The 18,960-nt window shown below is 40.9% G+C and overlaps 1 protein-coding gene across 3 annotated transcripts in view; it reads left to right on the forward strand.

Annotated features, from left to right (window-relative positions):
• Positions 1-1,265: 1,265 nt before the first annotated feature.
• The window catches only part of cacnb4a (calcium channel, voltage-dependent, beta 4a subunit), a 32,363-nt gene continuing 14,668 nt past the window's right edge, over positions 1,266-18,960 (forward strand). For all 3 annotated transcript variants that reach the window (XM_085375208.1, XM_085375207.1, XM_085375209.1), the window contains exons 1-2: positions 1,266-1,328; positions 2,733-2,816. In XM_085375208.1, the coding sequence (XP_085231334.1) occupies positions 1,266-1,328; positions 2,733-2,816 (147 nt within the window). The remainder of the gene's footprint in view (positions 1,329-2,732; positions 2,817-18,960) is intronic.

Here is an 18,960-nt window from a genome sequence, read left to right on the forward strand (position 1 = left end):
GCGGGTCAGGACTGTTTGGGTTTTGTTTGACAGCTACGTTCTGTTGTTCCAGGCAGCAGCGTTACGGTTGCCATGGTTACAGGGCAACGCTCTCTCTCTCTCTCTCTCTCTGCGACTTTCCTGGGTGAGAGAGCACCTTTTCGTTGTTGTTGTTGTGCTAAGCTAACAGGCAGAATGCTACAAGCATAGCTCTAAAGAATGTAGCATCACGGGCAGTGTAGTCCGTGTTGCAAGGAGAATGGACTGCCATACACGTTATGTGTCTGTGAGCGCGAGGAGGGAGAAAAAGGGGAGTGGAAAGGTACGAGTTGTCATCGAGCAAAAACGGGCGCTGGAAACATGTAAATATAATAATAACCACTGCAGCCAAGAAGACAGCCTGACGAGCCCAGTTGTAAGTAAGCTATTAAGACTCGACTGTACACTGTGTTCGTGTTTTCCTCCGAAAACAATAAGTTCTGTTGGAGCAGTCTTTCAACGCCTCTCTCTGTCTCTCACAAGCAGAGTTGACCCAGACAACAAAGTAAAGCTATTTTTCGGCTACGAGCCGACAGGGACCCCGCCGTATTAGTCAGAGGTCCCTTTACTACAGTTCGGAGTCGCGGACCTTCAGTAACAGTAATAAATCACACAGCAATAGTACATTCACGTTGTTGTAAAAAGCATGATAATATATTAAGTAATCCAAAGTATTCAGAATACGTTACTGTCATTGAGTAACGTAACGGAATACGTTACAGAATACATTTTGGGGCATGTATTCTGTATTCTGTAATGGAATACATTTTAAAAGTAACCTTCCCAACACTGGCTGTGGAGGATAGAGTTAAGTTGAATATCATATATAAAGTAGGCTATAAAAAATGTTGTTGTTTTTTTTTACGTGTGACATAAACACAAGTGTGAATGTTTTTAAATATATTATCTAATTGAGTTTGACTTTTGACGGCTGCCCTCCAAATGACACACGCTGAGTGTACGAAATTCTCAAGTTCTACTTCGTCCTTGAACGCAGCACTCCTGTAACCCTGTGTGATGCGTGTGGGAGGAAGAGGAGGGCTACATCTGATGTACGTGCCCTGTCCACTCCGTAAAGATCTGCAGGAGGACACGTCCGAGCTGCCGTCCAAGTCTTTTCTCTTCTGCTGGCGTGAATCGGAGTAAAGCTGGAGCCGGCGGTTCACTGTCCGCCGCCCGAGGAGCGGCACTTCCAGTGGAGTGGCACCGAGCGCCAGCCTCCGCCTTGGACCGACGAACTGGCTGAGATGTCCCGGCACATCTACACCCGTCACGGGATAGCAGAGGGGATGCAGAAGCCCGTGTTTCAGGTAGAAAAGGAAAAAAAAACATGACGTGAAACAGCGAGAATCTGTAGCAAATGTTTTAATGATGAAGACAAATCTTAAAATATATGCAAATATGCACGGGGGGATAATGAAGCCCCCTTACTCCACACTACGATGACATACCTAATAATAATAATAATAATAATAATTGGAAAAAAAAAAGTCATCCTGCTCGTTGTCTTGGTGAGGATGCATTCATTATCTTCAACTAGTCCTCGAGGTGTTATTAGTCAAACTGAGACTGCACGGGATCTGCAGCGTGGCGTGAATTTGATTTATTCAAAAAGGAATGAAATTAGGTGCTCAATTATTAAGCACTTTATGACGGAGCCCAGCTCGTGATGCATGAGGTAGTTTAAAAAACTTTTCCAGAGAAGGGAGGTACTTTACCCCCTCCCATATTTTTTCAATGTTACAACATTTGCAGATTGTTAATGTAACTGTGTGCGCACTTAGATGTAATGAATGGGAGTGCTGCTATTTGATTACCAGGAAAGAATCAGATAGGAATCAGATATTATGAAGCATAATAATCAATGAAATAATTAATTTTCCCAAGACTATGTAGCCTAATAGTTGTGGTCAGAAATTCATCCTGCTCAGGATGGTTCAGGCTCGGGCTTGAATCACATTTCTTTGTGTTTTTGAACTGCTGACGTCACTAACTTTAAGGATTTTACTCCGGGTGGGGGGAAATTTTTGAACATTCAGTACATTAATCAGGCAAATAAAACATTATCTACTACAGAATGTGTGTAAATACAGAACTCAGCAAAGTGGCCTCGTTAGAGACCGTTATACACAGCAAAGGCACTTTTGCTTTGTGTTGTGATTTTCTGAAGTTATAGTTTGGCCATGCCTGCAATTTAAAATTAAGATGGGATCACTGAAAGTGATATTCCTCCCTCTGCTGTCACAAAGGGATATGATACCAGGCGCAAGAGTGTCATAAGAGCCAAGCGCTGCAACCGTTTACTATATTTCACCTCATTTCCTGCTCAAATGAAGTATGCCCTCGCTGCACTTAAATAAATTGCTTGTGTGTGAAAATAGGTCAGAAAAAACTGAATCCGTACATCGGGGCAGTGTTCACGCAAAGCTGCACTTATCATAGACCTTAGTGTGACAGTCCGAGAAAGCATTAAAAGACCGGCTTCTTATAATCAGGTCATCACAGCAGACAAGAGACAGCTGGTTGGCATCAACGTCACTTTAACCAGAGAGACTGAGATGCTGGTTTTAACGGGGTTACTGAAAGGAAGGTGCCCTTGGGTTTGTCCTGTAGAGGAGAGGGGGATAAATAAAGGGAAGGGCCAACAAAAATACAATCACAAATATAAAATAAAAGAGCAGAGTTCATTCGTGGGTCTGTTTTGCCTTCATTAGGCTAACAGGGGGACTTACTCCAGACGCAGTCGACTGAAGAGGTCCGATGGCAGCACCACTTCCACCAGCTTCATCCTCAGACAGGTAGGACATGACGAACTTGAACTTTTAGAGGTCAAGCATAAACCTGACTGCATTTCTGCTTCGTCGAGGCATAGATCTGGTTAATACTGATGAAAGCTTCACCATGTAGCCCTGCACCTGGCTACAACACATATGACAAGCGTCTTTAGTTTAGGCAGCAACTCAGTTCAATTCAATTCAGTTTTATTCATATAGCACCAAATCACAACAACAGTTGCCTTGAGGTGCTTGATATTGTAATGAAAAAACCCTACAATAATACAGAGAAAACCCCAACTGTCAGATTAGGAAAAAGGAAGGAACAACTCTCTTTTAACAGGAAGAAACCTCAGGGGTCACCATCTGCTGCAACTGGTTTAGGGGTAAGGGGAGGGAGACGGGACAAAAGACACTGTGGAAGAGAGCCAGAGATTAATGGTCTTAGCAAACATCCTAATTGTGTCTTAATAGCCTACCAGGTCCTTTGGAAAGGAGTTAAAGAGCTATAAACAACACTATGAAGCACTTAAGACTAATAATTGATGCAAACCCCAGCTCTGACAGTGAGTGGTGAACACTTGCTGTTTGAAGATTTCCCTGGTGGAATGAAGTGTTTTTGAGAGCTCATCTCTGGACCACTGTTGATTTCTGACCTCAATCCATCATTACATAACTTTTGGTTAGACTCATATGGGTTTGGCTCCAATGTGAAGAGAAAACACTGTGGCAGCAGATAACATGTTGTCAGTCTAGAAGATGTTCTGCTGTAGTCCAGGGAATAGATGGCCTTGATTTGGTCTCACTTGGGAATTTAGCTAACTGACCTGCTTTTGAGTCATCTACCAAACTTTCACGAGTCACGGGAGCAGCGCCATGCAACACTGTTTGGATGCACCGCCTCTTTTGTATATGTCACAGTGAAAACAAAATTCAATTTCTTAAGTCCCTTCTTTAATTCATAATGTGCTTGCGCCAGACTACTTTACAGTGCTTACCGTGGACTTTGACATCCTGCTGACAAGTTACCAAGGGAACCAAGGCTGCAGAGGCCATACAAAGATACAAGAATAGTTCATCTGTGACTACCTTTGTCCCAAAGCCCCACTCTTTCTCTCCCTTTTTCATGCTTTCAAACCTGACCTCAAACAAACTTGGTCACACGTGCTCTTTGGAGATACAGTAAATCAGGCCAAATCAAGTTGGAGAAAGAACTGAATCATCAGATGTCAGTTATGATGGTGTAGCCCTTCATTAGTCACAGAAATCATCTTTTTGTACATAATTCCATTTGAACAAAACTGAGCATAACACCAGATGATTAGCAATGTAAATAAAATATAAGATCTGTATTTTATTGAGCAGCACACTAATGAATGCAGTTTGTGTTCAGTGTAAACATCATCCATTAATTAGTGAATGCCTACTGCTTGACACTGGAGTAATAATATGACTCACAGGAAGTGAAGAAGGTGGAAAAGACAGTTTTGCAGACAGACCTCAAAGAAAGAAAGAGTAGACAAAAAGAAGGAGAGGCAAAAAGTAAAGCACAAGGACAGTGGAATGAAATGAAAGCTCTTGCCCACTCCATTTACTTATTACACACTCAGAGATTTCTGTAACGCCCCCGCTGTGATTTGTGTCATGACCGGTGTGATCGTCATCAGGTAAGAAGAGAAGGAGTGGGCTCTCTCTTTGATGCCCACGTGTATCCATAGTAACAGCCTTCAACAACAACAGGGGTCAAGCTGACAAGGTTGATTAGCAGAAAACTGCGCCGCCTCCTTTCTTTTCACAAGAAGGTAACAGTTTTTTTTTATTTATTTTACAGCAAAAACTCAATGAAAGGAGAAAAAAGTGAGATGAAGGCATTCTTTACAGCAGCCGAGGTAGATATCGAATGTTTTTATTGAACGTTCCTCCTCTACAGGTCATTTGTGGACATTACAGAATCATGGTCAACATTATAAATCTTCCCTGGACTCTGGAGTTATTAATGTTAGTTTGTTCAGCTCTGCAACGAGGGAGAAAAGGATTAGGCGTGATCCATGCGAATACCAATTTTTGTATCGTTTTCAAAATTTGGTTTTTAAATATTAGCCTTTTCTGTTGCAAATTGTGATCTTAGGCCAGTTCAAATGTGGCTATGTGATGTTAAGAGTCCAAGAAAGACCAAAAAAGTTGCAGTGTCACAGTTCAGTGCAGCCATTTACTGTCTGATCAATTTTTGTGGTTCCAAAGACAGATCACGTTGTACAGTACAGTAAAATGATGGTGATACCAGATGTCAGTAATTTACTGTAAATTACTTTGAAGTAACATTACATCACTCGTAACCTTGCAGTATTTCACTTTACAATGACATTACGATTGGGAAAAAAAGAAAGAATAATGTTCATTTTACTGTGTGGGTGTGGTTTGACAAGATATGACAGGTTGTGTTGGCAGCATAAGCAAACAGCAATCCAACTGTCACCAGAATGCAATATAAATATTGCTCTTCACCCACTTCAAACCAGTAGGAGCACAAATACAAAATTTTTCATCTGTGTAATAACCAAAGATTGGCAGAAAATAGTGCATTTAACTAGGAGACCACAGGGATCAGGGCAAGGCGAGGTGGGGTCTGCCGTCTTCTGAATGACCTCTGGTGCTTGTCTTACAAAGAAAAATGAGAGAAAATGACTTAAATTAATTGTTTGCTCCAATGGACGGCTGTGTCACAATACAGGGACATTATGTTCCAGGAGATATGGATGACGAGTCTGAGTCACTGCATGTGATACCGAACAGATCTGCTGCCGAGATGGTAAAAAACTGATTCTCCCAGATGGTACGCAGAGCACCTACACACAGATGTTTATGTGTGCTGTTGGCGAGTGGATACCTGATCGAATCCTGAGCCAGGCTTTAAGGTCCATGAAAGGATTATTTATAAGACAGACTTGTAAAAAGGCCTTTAACCTTTCCTCCATAGCAACAACTTAAAGATGCAGATAGACACAGAAGACGAAACATTCAGCTTTTTTATTGTCTGTTTGGATTTGCATCTGTTTGCAACCAGTTTGCACTTCTCTCTGGTCACTTAGCATTTTTGTAGCAATTCTTGTAATGTGAATTTTCTATCTCCTTATGCTAATTTGTCATCTGTTTCTGTTCAGTTTTTGTCTCTGTACACAGTTTCAGGTTCTTTTGTCTGTTCAAAATCGTTTTGCAGCTGTCTGTATTCATCGCACCTCTTTCTTCGGCTGGCTCTATTTGACCCTCATGCATCTAATTATGTTTTGTTTTTAAGACTAGCTGCTGGTTTGCATCTTTGGAGGTCTTTGCAATTGTTAAATGCATTGACCTCTTAATAAGAAATGTTAACTCCCCCTTCAAACAGGGGTTCTGAACTCTTGAGGTTAGCTGGGTCTGTACTCGGGTAGGCCATTCAGCAGTTCTGAACTATGGTTGGGATTTTATCAGGAATTCCTGAATTCATATTAATATGAAACAATATATATGTAGCAAATGACAAGAAAGATCATCTCCTTCAAAGGTCCCACATTTACATTGTGTACAGCTCTCATTATCTTCGTTGTTTTTTTTTAGTCTTTCAGTTCTACCGGAATCTACTACTTATAACATAGACACTTCTCTACACATATGTATTAAAGATAGGTGCTATGAGTGGGAATAATTTTACAGTGCTGCTAACAGCAAGTACATGTATGTAATTTAATTTAGGGTTTATGCTGTCTAACAAAAAATGAGTAAAAAGCACCAACAACCGGTTGCAGCAGATGGCCCCGCCCCTCCCTGAGCCTGGTTCTGCTGGAGGTTTCTTCCTGTTAGAAGGGAGTTTTTCCTTCACTGTCGCCAAGTGCTTGCTCACAGGGAGTCATCTCATTGTTGTTGTTTTCTCTGTATGTGGGGTTTTTAATCTACAATATAAAGTGCCTTGAGGCAACTCTTGTTGTGATTTGGCACCATATAAATAATGTTGAATTAAATTATTCAAAGCAGAATAATTGTCATTTGGGGAACTCTGAGCTTATTAAAACCAGTCTGTCTTGATAACACAGACATAAACATATATGTATATATTTAAAAACCCCAAACCAAGCAATTTATGTTTATCATGGTTCAAAGGTGAAGGCACAGATGATCTTTTTTTCTTGGTGTTGGAATTAATAAGCCTAGGTCAAGTTAATTCCTACTCTAGCTGTCTCTTACTTACAGTTAATTCAGTTGATGCTGACATCCAAATGACGGGAAGAAAAGGGGTTTCACACGTAGCAGACCTTTTATTTTGAGATGTCCTGAGGACACAACAAGAGTACAGTGATGAATTTTGGTGGACCAATAGATGTTCTCAGCAGAAAATGACCTCTTAGTCACAGCCGAATTTCCTGACTGCCTCTGTTACGTCGCCTGAATTAATTTCTTATCTCACATTCACGTCCTGGATCGTCGTGTTTTCATTCTCTAAATCTGTTCCGTTGCTTTACATGAATAAATCTTGGAATCATGAATGAATGTAAGGCTCGCAGAGTTAATTGATTGAATTCATTGTGAGATTGATAAACCTATAATGCCGTCCCGGAAATTTAATTTGCCTTGCCGACTCACGATACATCAAACAGAGGCAACTCTTTAACCTCATCTTTCAGCTTGCAGCTTGCAAAGTGATAAGGAAGAGACTTCACACTGCTAATCCGCCTTATGTAGGTCACATGGCTAAACTCAACAGCCTTTAATTTGTGAATTACTTGATGGGCCAAGCCACCGCTGCCGTCGCTCGCAGCTGGTATTGCACGCTAGTTTGTCAGCACCTCCTGAGTAGATGATGGAGACAATCTCATAAATTACAAATGAAAGGTACTTTGTTATCAGTTGGAAATGATTGCATGCTTAATTTAGAAAATGGCAAAAGGAGTGGGAGCAAGTTGGAGTGCCTTTCTAGCTGAGAAACTAAAGTTCCTTTCTGGCTTGTCTGACATTTCTTGCACTTTGTTTCTCTGGGATGTTACATTTTGTCTCTTGATTGGGCACAGCGTGTGTTGGAGACATAAAACGCCTAAACGAGTTCTCACATGTTCAACCTGTTTCTACCCTGATAGGTTTTCTGATTTTTAAAGGATCTAACTGAACTCAAATGGATGACAGTGACAGCTCGAGATATGAGTAAGAACACAAACTCTTTGTGCCTCTCTTATCCACTTTGTTCCATTATTAGTTCAGTTTCTTGTCATTTTTGCAGCCTGTGTGCGTATGTGTTTATTTTCAGTAAGGTAATGTTGCTCGAGCTGTCGTGTTACACGTGATATCTAATTATACCACCAGATCTACGTGGCAGCTCGGACCCACTTTTCTCCAGAAGCATATTTCACCCTTTGTGCTCTTTCTGTTTTGCTTCCCATCTTTCTTTATTTCTCTCTTTCTTTTAAAAAAAAAAAAAAAAGCACCCTTATATGTGATATTTCATGCAGCTTCAGCCTGAATAAAATGACCTTTATTCTGAAAGGTCTCCCTTTGATCTACTGTTCCACACGGGCCAGAGGGGGTCTGCTGGGAGCTGCTGTGCAGAATAAAGACACAGAGCAATATCTAAATGAATGATGAGGATGTAGCACCCGGCTCTGTGCCTCCACTAAAATACGTGCAGGATAGACACAAAAAAATCTGATGTTTTGGGAAGAGCTTGTTCGGAGCAAGCTTAAAAAAAAGGAAAAGGAAAAAAGCGTGGCGATGTTGATGAAGATGCATTATCGGATCAAGAGAGGGTGCTGTTGCTCTACTATGCCAAACAAATGGCAACGTCCCAGTGCCAAACTTGTTTGAGTAGGATCATTGCTGAGTTTGTGTAACGTGTGTGTGTCTGTGTATTTTTAACAGGGAAATTTATATTATTATTGTGAATAGTATCAAGAATTTCTTTTAAAGCTCAAAGCCAAAGGAGGGAAATATGAATTGCAAAACAAATACTGTAATTTACCTTATTAATGATTTTCATGTATGTTTGTATTTCTGAGGTGTTTACTCTGAAAATAAACAGTCTTTCAGCTGCACAAATGAAAACCTTTTGTACAGCAATGAATTCAAAGTCTTTATCTAATTTGTAGCTTAACATCCTGCGGTAATTATGGGATGGTTAAAATAGGAATCTATATTTTTTAAATGCACTGTTGTTTCACATGTAAAGTAGTTATAATAGCAACAGATGCTGTCCATGAAAGGTGTCAAACTGTAGATTTGAAGTTCTCTAGCTTTTCTTGATTGATCTCCTCTGCCATCACTCTCCCTGTAGCAGATATTTACAGATTGATTTTTACGGCTCCGGTGTGTTCATGAAGCTGTAAAGACGCGGGCGCTCCTTGTAGCGGAGCAGCGGCTCGATCGCATCGAGTCTGCCTCTCGTTCTAAGTATCATCACTCAGCTGTTTGCCTTTGCTGCCGTTCTGCATGTGCCAAATTAAATGTCGGTGTTTAGTGTGAAAGATTACCTCACGCTCACATACAAGGACAGGATTGACACGGCTTGCTGGTTAATGATGCTCTCAGGCTGCAGACGCCCCCGCCTCTTTCTCTTCTCTCTTCCTTATTCACAGCCAGCCGGGCTGACTGGAGCCTGCATCGGCCAATCGGCAGCCTGCATCTCACGTCTGTCATCAACCAGTGCTGGGGAAGGGATTGGCTCGTGCAATCTCAGCTTGGAAGGCAGATGAAATGCCAGGTCTGCTCAGCCTCTGGGGATAGCCAAGCTTGCCTTATAATGGGAAACAACACTTGTTTGACCTGGGAGCAGTAACATCTAATTCAGCATTAGGAGAAGACTGGACTCCAGCTTTTTTCCCTTTTCTTTTATAAATCTGTTGTTCTTCTGTGATCTGGGTTCTTTTTCATCTACCTTCATGTGGAGGAAGAGACTGCTGGTGCTCTCTGTCACTCCCCTATCCTCATCATCCATCCTCTCCAGAACAGGTTGATCTTGAGCCGTTTCGAACTATTTTTGCACTGAAGAGCTCATTTTTGGGAACCTCACTCCTCCATGTACGATAACTTGTACCTTCATGGATTTGAAGACTCGGAGGCGGTGAGTGGAGAGTGGCGTCTGGCACTTGTAAACCACGCTGTTCTGTTCCGTCGTGGCTGCTTGATCCATACATAAACTCCCACAGAATGCGTTGAGACTTGAGTGGGCTGAGCGTGCACTCACCTCGGGGGAGTTAGAGGAAGGTGTGTGAGTGTGCATTTGTGTGCATGTCTCCTCAACCGGTCAAAAAGAAAAATACAGTTTTCTCACTGATACTATCAGCTTGGACGCCAGTTCTCCTCCTGTCTGGGCCGGCTGTCTGCAAAGCTGAAAAGTATTGTCTTTACCATGTATGGCTGACTGGCCGGTATGCATGCTGTTTGCCTCTGTTTATGAGCATTGTGAGCACGTCTGCATGATTCCTGTGTGCCTCCACCTTTATCAAACCCCACTGTACATCATCATGGTTTATTGAAAAGGCCAACAAACATAATCAGCATTCACTACGGCCATCTGCGTGATGCTGATGTGCTGATGCGTGCCAACTGTTACATTCGTCACTCGCAGCATGAATGCCTTTATGTTCGAGAAACACGTTGCCATTAAGGGAATTCTCATCTTTGCCACAGATAAGTGTGCGTAGGCACCTTTAATACAAAGAGGCAGACAGCAAGAAAAATCTGCGGAAGCAGAGAAAAATGCTTACAAAGGCAAGGAATATAGAAACTGCTGCCGGGTGGGGAGGAGGGAGGGAATCCCACTGAGGCAGAATCTGTCAGAACCTTTCCATAAGTCCACCTGAGATACCGGCTGCCTCATAAAGACTAAAAAGTAGAGTTAGCATGTTCTGTCCTGTCTGCAGCGTATACAGAGAGATCTTCTGTGTTTGCGTTGTTGTTTGTTGCGACTTTGAAAAATGTGTTCATTTTTATGTGCCAAGTTTTGTAGGTGGTGTGGTATTAGTAGCTTCTCTTTGCTGTTGTTTCTTTCCTGCATTGGGAGTTATTTCCAAAAACTCAAATTTCAGGCCTTACACTCAAAAGCTCTGAGTGCCCAAAATAACTCTCTTAATTTAGTTACTCTCTTAGCTGATAGTACAGCAAGATCCAGAAATAACATGTTTATTTTTTATTATTATTATACGTCAGAATAACTAATGAGCCTGAAGACAGTTTACTCCCATGTGAGACTGCTCGGGAAATGGATTCGGGAAAATCCCAGTACTCTCTAGAAACTGTCTCATACAGGATAAAACTGGATCCATTCAGTCCTTCATTACTACTAAGTCAAAAACACACTACGTTTGATCCTGCTGGTCAATTACAGTGAATCAGTCAATGAGTATTTCTGTCAATACAGGCAGCCTTTGGTTCTGTGTACTTTAATAAGTACTATTAAATCAAACCTGGAGAACTTGTTCATGCACTCTGTTGGGCTGCTGTGTTCCACATTGTTCCATATTTAGCTGTACTGGCAGCGTCACAGAACACACCTTTGACCTTACTGACCCTGTGGTTTGCTATCAGCACTTATCTTTAGCTTGTTTTGTTTTTTTAAAGCCAGGAATGTCACACAGACTTGTCATTCATTTCATTTCCAGCATATATTAAACTGCAGGCTCTCTTGTGTGACTTATTTTCAGTAAGAGTTTTGGAGTGACATTGTTTGACACACGAATATATTCTATGTGTTTGGCGTTTATGACCTTCCCACCTTTTTTTTTTTTTTTTTTTGACGATTACTCCTTCTTTTCCAAAGCTCAACATTTTCCAGCCCTCGGACAGTTTCACTAGAAATGTTAGTCAAGTAAAATTAACACTCCAAATTAAAAATCCAGAACAAGTGTTTTACCCAAGACTACCCAGAAAGCAGCTTTTTGGTCCATTTTAAAAATGTTTAGCAGAACATGCAGGACTTTCCGTTTTGTGGCCTTGATCCATTTTTATCTGATGATGTAATATTTAGAGTCATAGTTGGTGGAAACTTCCATATGAGTATTATTCTTTTTTTGCAGAGTCACTGTCCTTCCCTAGCTTCTGGTAGTGATGTAAACCACTTTCTACCCTTCTGCAAACATACAGTATTGTTCACTGCATGACTCACCTTTATAACAGGTATTATGAAAAACACAAAGCCCAGTAAACCTTCTGCGCTGGCTCATAGTAGTTTTACTATTGCAAATAGTAGTGCAAACGTGGAAGCAGCGCCTGAAGAAGACACTGTTTATTTCTAAACCAAGTCTTTCCATTATACAGTCACTGGACCCCTTGGTACTCAAAGGTTTCATCCATTTTTCGTCTTCAGAGTTGTTTTAATTCTTTGTGGGGCAGGTTCAAAAAGGTATTGGAAACTTTGCTCATGGATTTTGGTCCAGTTTGACATCGCAGTATCAAACAGTTTTTGCAGTCGCTGTCAACAAATCACCCATTCCACCGCATACATCATGGATTGAGATCTATTGGCTTTTTGGCTGTTTAAGTACAGTGAACTTACTCATGGTAAAGTAGCCTGTTTGAAATTATTTGAACTTTGTGACAGGACACATCCTGTTGGAAGCAAAAGCAAAATGTACAGCAAACTCTGGCATTTAAAGGGTGCTGAGATGGTACTGAGGGCGATACTCTATTTTCTCTTTTTTTTGGCCATGCTCTGTAAACCCAAGAGGTGTATACCCAAAACCCTGCGCTGAATCATACTTGTTATTAATCTCTGGCTCTTTTCCACAGCATGTCTTTTATCCTGTCTTCCTTCTCTCTCCCCAACCGGTCGTAGCAGATGGCCCCGCCCCTCCCTGAGTCTGGTTCTGCCGGAGGTTTCTTCCTGTTAAAAGGGAGTTTTTCCTTCCCACTGTCGCCAAAGTGCTTGCTCATAGGGGGTCATATCATTGTTGGGGTTTTTTTCTCTGTATGTATTATTGTAGGGTCTACCTTACAATATAAAGCGCCTTGAGGCGACTGTTGTTGTGATTTGGCGCTGTAGAAATAAAATTGAATTGAATGGTTTTGTAGGAAAATCCCATAGACTGCGACCAACAATCATGCCATGCTCAATTCAGTTAACTTCAACAAGATATTTATGATGACGTCTAAATGCGTTGAATTGGCTGCTCAGATATTTGCATTCATGAGCAAGTGAACAGGTATATCTAACAGAGTGAGTACACAAGGAGCTAAAGGCCCAAAGTGGGCCAGGTTTTCAAAGAACTTAGAGACGTTTATCCCTTAAAGCTACTGGATGCAGTGTTGGTGCCAGCTGAGTGTGCTGAGGAGGGAATGCTTTTCGTCTTACAGTCTGGGACTGATAGTCACATAGGTCAGGGGAGGAAGATGATGGGAGAACGGACTGAGCTTCGGCATCTGGACAGATAAGGTTAGAGTGTGGCATGACGGACTCAAGACCGGCCACTTGACACTTCGATAATGAGCCACAGTTTGTGCAGAAACGAAAAGCGGGGGGTAGGAGTCTTTGCTTGTGTAATGTGCATGACAGTAATTTTAGACATGCCTTGTGTTGACTGACGTCTTTGTCATGCATTAATAACTTCAGGTTTGTAAAGTGGCAGATGTAGGGATCTGAGGTAATATGGCCTGATTTTAAAACACTACTACTAGTAACAACTGGATTTTTATTCTTACTTTTGAGATGATTGCTTCCAATAAACGTGCACAAGGGTATGAAAAATAAACTGTTATTTTACATTATAATGTAATGTAAAAGTAAAGCTACTGTTTAAAACAATAGGTTCATGTTATAAACAAAGCCAGCCTCCATGTTGAAGATAAAATGTACATTATTCTGTGTTACAAAAAGATGTAGTTTGTTATTTTAAAAGAAAAAAAACATACATCAGGTGATACTCTGCAGTGGGCAGCTGTGTGGTGGTTTTATTTCTTTTTCTCCACTCTTCCAGCTATAGATTTCATTTGTAATGAGGCAGTAAATAACAGTTATTTGTACCAACCAAAGACTCCCATGGCTCTGAATGGATCATTAGCGGAGACGCCTGCAAGCCCTGGACAAAGACATTAATCCACACTGTCCAGCCTGGCAGGTTGACTTCAAAGACTTATTCTAGTACCAATGCCCTGTTACACATTTTGCCCTGTTACACATTTTCATTTAATTTTTGATGTCCAGTGGGAGTGATAGTCACCAAACCCATGCTTCAAGCTCCCAAAAAGGCCATATTCAGGATAGGAACACATCTTTTCATAATCTCTTTGAAAGGTTGCAAATGGGGGACAAAGACATTCAACTAAAAAAATTAAGGCACTTTAAAAAATAATCGAATGCATTTCAAACTGCTTCACAAGTGACAGACAGGATGGAAATATAAGAGAAACAAATATGAAGAAATCAGTATCCAAACAAGATTTTGTCTACTGCTCCATGCGAGATTTGTGTCCTCCATGAGCTCACCATAGCAAACCTGCATCAAAGTTTCTCAGGTGTACTGACCCAGTCAAACTCCCCATCTGCCACTGTCCCCCGAGTCGATCCCTGACAACAGTTGGGTGAGCCTCCTTGCCTCCTGGGGTAAGTGAGCATAAAGAGGGTGGCACGGTAGTGAGCACTGTTCCCTCACAGCAAGAATATCCCGATTCTGAATCCACCGCTCAGCCTTTCTGTGTCAAGTTTGCATGTTCTCCATGTGCCACATGGGTTCTCTCCTTGTACTCTGACTCCCTCCAACAGGGCAAAGACATGCATGGTAAGTTGGTTGGTGATTCTAACCTTAGAAATGAACATTAGCTCGAATGGTTCTGTTCTGTATCTCTACTGACGTGTCCACGTGGTATGGGTTTGTGAGCTTTTACCCTGAGACGGCTGGGTTAGACTGCCTAAATTGGAAAAGGAATTAGCAGAAAATGGATAGATGAAACATATCAAGAGATGAATGCATAACAAAAAAAAATGCATTTGATGGAAAAGTTTGGAAAGACAATTCTGAATTATTCTGAAAGACAATGGGAGTGAATTATCAGTCACTCCCATTAGCAAACCATGACAATTCCAAGTTTATTTATATAGCATATTTGAAACAACCTCAGTTGACCAAGATGCTGTGCAATGTAATTATTAACGTGCAATTATTAGCATGTTAATAATTACATTAACGTACGTTAATTACATTAATATAAAACATAATTACACATGTGTTATATTACATAACACATATGTAATATCATACATACACATGCAGTGAGAGTTCTGTTTGTCATGCCAGATGATCTTGATGACGACGGCCTCGAAGCAGTGCATCACGCCTTAGTCAGAAGTCAAGGGTTTATAAGCATGTGTCATGCTGCCTGCAGCTTTGCACCATCGTTGTCATATATATGTGAAGAATCACAGCTTTCACATATTTTAAGATGAAACTGGAATAGCGGTGTGCGTTTGGCATCTAGTTGTAATATTTCAACGATAGTAAGATATTCCCAAAACAAACTATTTTCTGACATTTGCTCAAAAAGTCTTTCTTCACCACATATGACATTTTAAGATGAGACAAATGATGCTCTTTTTATAATATGGCATAGCTGCACCCTCCTTCTTCAGTCCTTGTCCTGCATGGATAGGTTGTTTTAAATAGAGCGTCTGGCAGCATCCATGGGGGAACAGACTGTCCTGTCATCTGCTAGGTAAACATTTATGCTAAAGTCCAGTTTTTCAGCCCATTTAGCCGAAACTGCAGGACTCTGAACATCCACCAGCTGGCTACTCAGCAGAACTGAATGCTGAATCCGCCTGAGTTGATGAGCTGGAGACATACTGGTATGAAGCAACAAGGCATGTCTGTATTTAAACTGGTGTAACTGAGCACATTCACATGAATATTAGCGTGTATTAAGACTGAAATGAGGTATTGTGTTTTATTGTATTAATTATCGGCCTTTTTTTCAATCATTCATCATCTCCTGACATCTGCTTTCACAGTTTCCCCAGTTATTAAATATCATGGTGTCTGAATGAAGCTGACAGACAGAATCGGAGTGTTAGTTTGTTCTCTGTGACTTTATTTCTGGCACACACAGGAACATGATATTCTGAGTTTTGTTCTGTTTTGAGTGGATGGATGGCATGACGACTCCGGGGCACAATACTGTTTAACTGTTTAGAAAGAAGATATTTAACTCCACCTGGGCGGGGCCTTTCTGTGTGGAGTTTGCATGTTGTCCCTGTTTTTGCGTGGGTTCTCTCTGGGTACTCTGACATCCTCCCACCATCCAAAAACATGCTGTTAGTGGGCTTAGGTTAAATGGTGATTCTAAATTGCTCATAGGGGTGAATGTGAGTGTGAATGGTTGTCTGTCTTTCTGTGTTAGCCTCTCGCCCTATGGTAGCTGGGATATGGTGGAAGAGGGAGGATGGATGGATGGATGGATGATGGACACTTTTTAAGGATTTTGTTTTGCTATCATATATTTCTTCATTTGTTTTGATGTTAATCAGGACACTTGTTGTTTCATGTGTCACATGGTGGGAAATGAGCTGCTTTGATTGATGAACAGCGATATGAAAGAAAAGAAGTCATTAAAATGAATGAATACATTCATGCATTACGTCATTACTCCTTCATTATACATTACATCATACCACGTGGTTTGGTAGCATAGTCGTCTTTTCAGATATTGCATAACATTTTCACAGTACACGTTAACTGAATGTCTGTAGTGCTTTGTTCCTGTAACTATAGTCCAAGTGACAGATACAAGCAGTCAGATTTGCAAATAAAGAGATTTTTTAATGCCTGCAGGCAGGTGGGTTACATGAACTGTGAGGCCAGTGAATCATAAATGATATTGACATTGCTGGTGGCAACTATTTTAGCAGCTATGTTCCGTCTCATCATTCAGCCATTTCCCTTATTTAATGCTGGTGACAAGGAGAATAACTGGCTCATGACCCTGGAGAGAAGGGTGTGCACAGCAGCCTGCAGGCCACAGAACATAGTACATTGCCTCTACCCTGAATGGAAAGCACTGATTAGCAGAAATTAGCATTTGAACCCCAGAGACTCTATGCAGTCTAATACAGTGCACTGAGTTAGACCTTTCCTGCTAGTAAGACACGTGTCCAGTGTCCATGCTTATGTAATTATTCATCTGCACCTACAATAATTTTGATTACTGTATGGGTTTGGATTGTTTTCGGAAGCTTTTCAAAGACCAAAGGAGGGTAACTGACTGATATTTTGCTCAGTAAATGTTTTCTTCTCAATTTAACAACATATTAGCTGTGATCTCAAGTACTGTTCAAGTCTGCTAAGGCAAAGTTACAGTATGTTGCTTTGGCCATTTATTGGACTTTTTTGGTTTAGAACATCACTATTTTATCCACAGTGACGACACAGGATTTTAAAATGCTGTGGCTGTTTATATAAAATAGTCCTTGAAGCATTTCTCAGTCGCAGTAGTATCTTGAAAATGCCTCTGATTGCTTAATTAGGCAGTTACTGTAAAGCATTATCAAAATTAAAGTTGATTTCAATTATCGCAAGACTTTAAAACTGCATGGATTATATCAGTATTCAAAATGGTTCAAAGGTTTGGTTCTAATAGTTTTGTTGCTAAAGTAACAATTTCCTCTATAAATAAACAATTTCTAGTAATGTTTATAATCTCATGGGATCTACATCCACTACTGATGAAGTGTCCCAAATATTTAATATTATAATCTAGATCAGATTTCTAATCCCTAAACCTAACCAAGGAAGGTAAAAAGAAACTAAAAAATGGCAGAATAGCTTATGATAAAAGACCGAAACACCCTGTGAATTTGAGGCACACAACGACGTGTCCCGCTGGTAAAGTTTCCGGGTTGCCTTTCCTCATAGTAGCCATCCCTCAAGACTTTCTCCATTTGAAGGAATGCACTATAAGGGATTGTAACATATAGTCATTTTATTGAATCATCACATAACAGGACATTGACTTTTTCTCTGTTTTACTTGTGTCCATAATTTTCCTCTCGCCTGCTTTGATTCTTTGCTCATACAGAGGCTGCTAGCTTTAGCCTTGGCTACTTTGCCTTTTTAACTTAAAATGTCCATGTTCAGTTGGGTAGGTTATAATTCAGGTGTCTGATTAGGTTTGCTGTTACAGGCCCCTTCTACATTGTCTCTTACAGTGAAGAGCGTCTACACTAACGCCGTGTTAGTGGCTGCGCATGTGTGCATGTTACACATGCGTAGACTGGGTTGTATGCAAGGCTGACTGGTTGCTCACTGGTCCAAGTTAAAAACCCTGGAAACTGCCCAATACTGGTCCCTGGCGCATCAACAGGAGCATCCATCTGTCCATTTGCTTCCGCTTATAGAGCTCAGGGGAGGGGGGCTTAACCAGCTGCCATAGGGTGAAAGGTGGGGTATGAACTGGACTGGTCACCAGTCTGTCCCAGGGCTAACACAGAGAGTTAGAGAAACATTCACACCTACAGATAATCAATAACAACCATGTAACCTAATAACCTCCATATCTCTGGAGTGTGTGAGTGTCTGTTTTTGGTCACATATTGGTATTTTTAATGTTTAGTAACTCCTCTATTTGTCCCTGTAATTGTTAACTAGTCTGTTTTTAACTCAAAATAAACACTTTTTCACCAATGCATTTTTCAACTGCATAAAATTCATTGTATTCAAAAACTATATTACCACTATAATTAAAAGATTTCACAGTGTTCAAGCACTCTGTTCTGCCATGGTGCAGTTGTAGCAAATTGAACTGTTGCCAGTTCTCCCACATGGCATTACAAACAGTAACAGTACCGGTCAGCCAAAGGTGACGTCCTCAGAGCCAAGATTTGCATTACTGCTGTGAGTTGACAGTGTAAGCAAACTATAAGTCAGCCCTGTTTGAAAATAGAGGCCTTGTACACTGTGGCTGAAAGCACTTGTTATGACTGATGGGTTTGTATTCCAGGTCCATTATCCCAACTCATGTGCAAGAAGTGTGTTCTTTTTGTTTCACTCTCATGAGCCTATAGCATTAAGCTGATATAGTCACCTTAAATATTCAGGAAGGCAGGAATAGTTTTAAATGGTTTATTCCCAGAAGTGTGGCACAGAGGCTTGCAGGGTAGCCAACAAGTAAGCAGACAGGTAACAGGAACAAACTGGAGACTGGGCAACTTCAAATCAACTGTGCATTG

Source organism: Diplotaxodon limnothrissa, linkage group LG16 (assembly GCF_057381915.1).
Source record: "Diplotaxodon limnothrissa isolate DT_005_m linkage group LG16, D_limnothrissa_male_GT1.1, whole genome shotgun sequence".
Lineage (NCBI taxonomy): Eukaryota > Metazoa > Chordata > Actinopteri > Cichliformes > Cichlidae > Diplotaxodon > Diplotaxodon limnothrissa.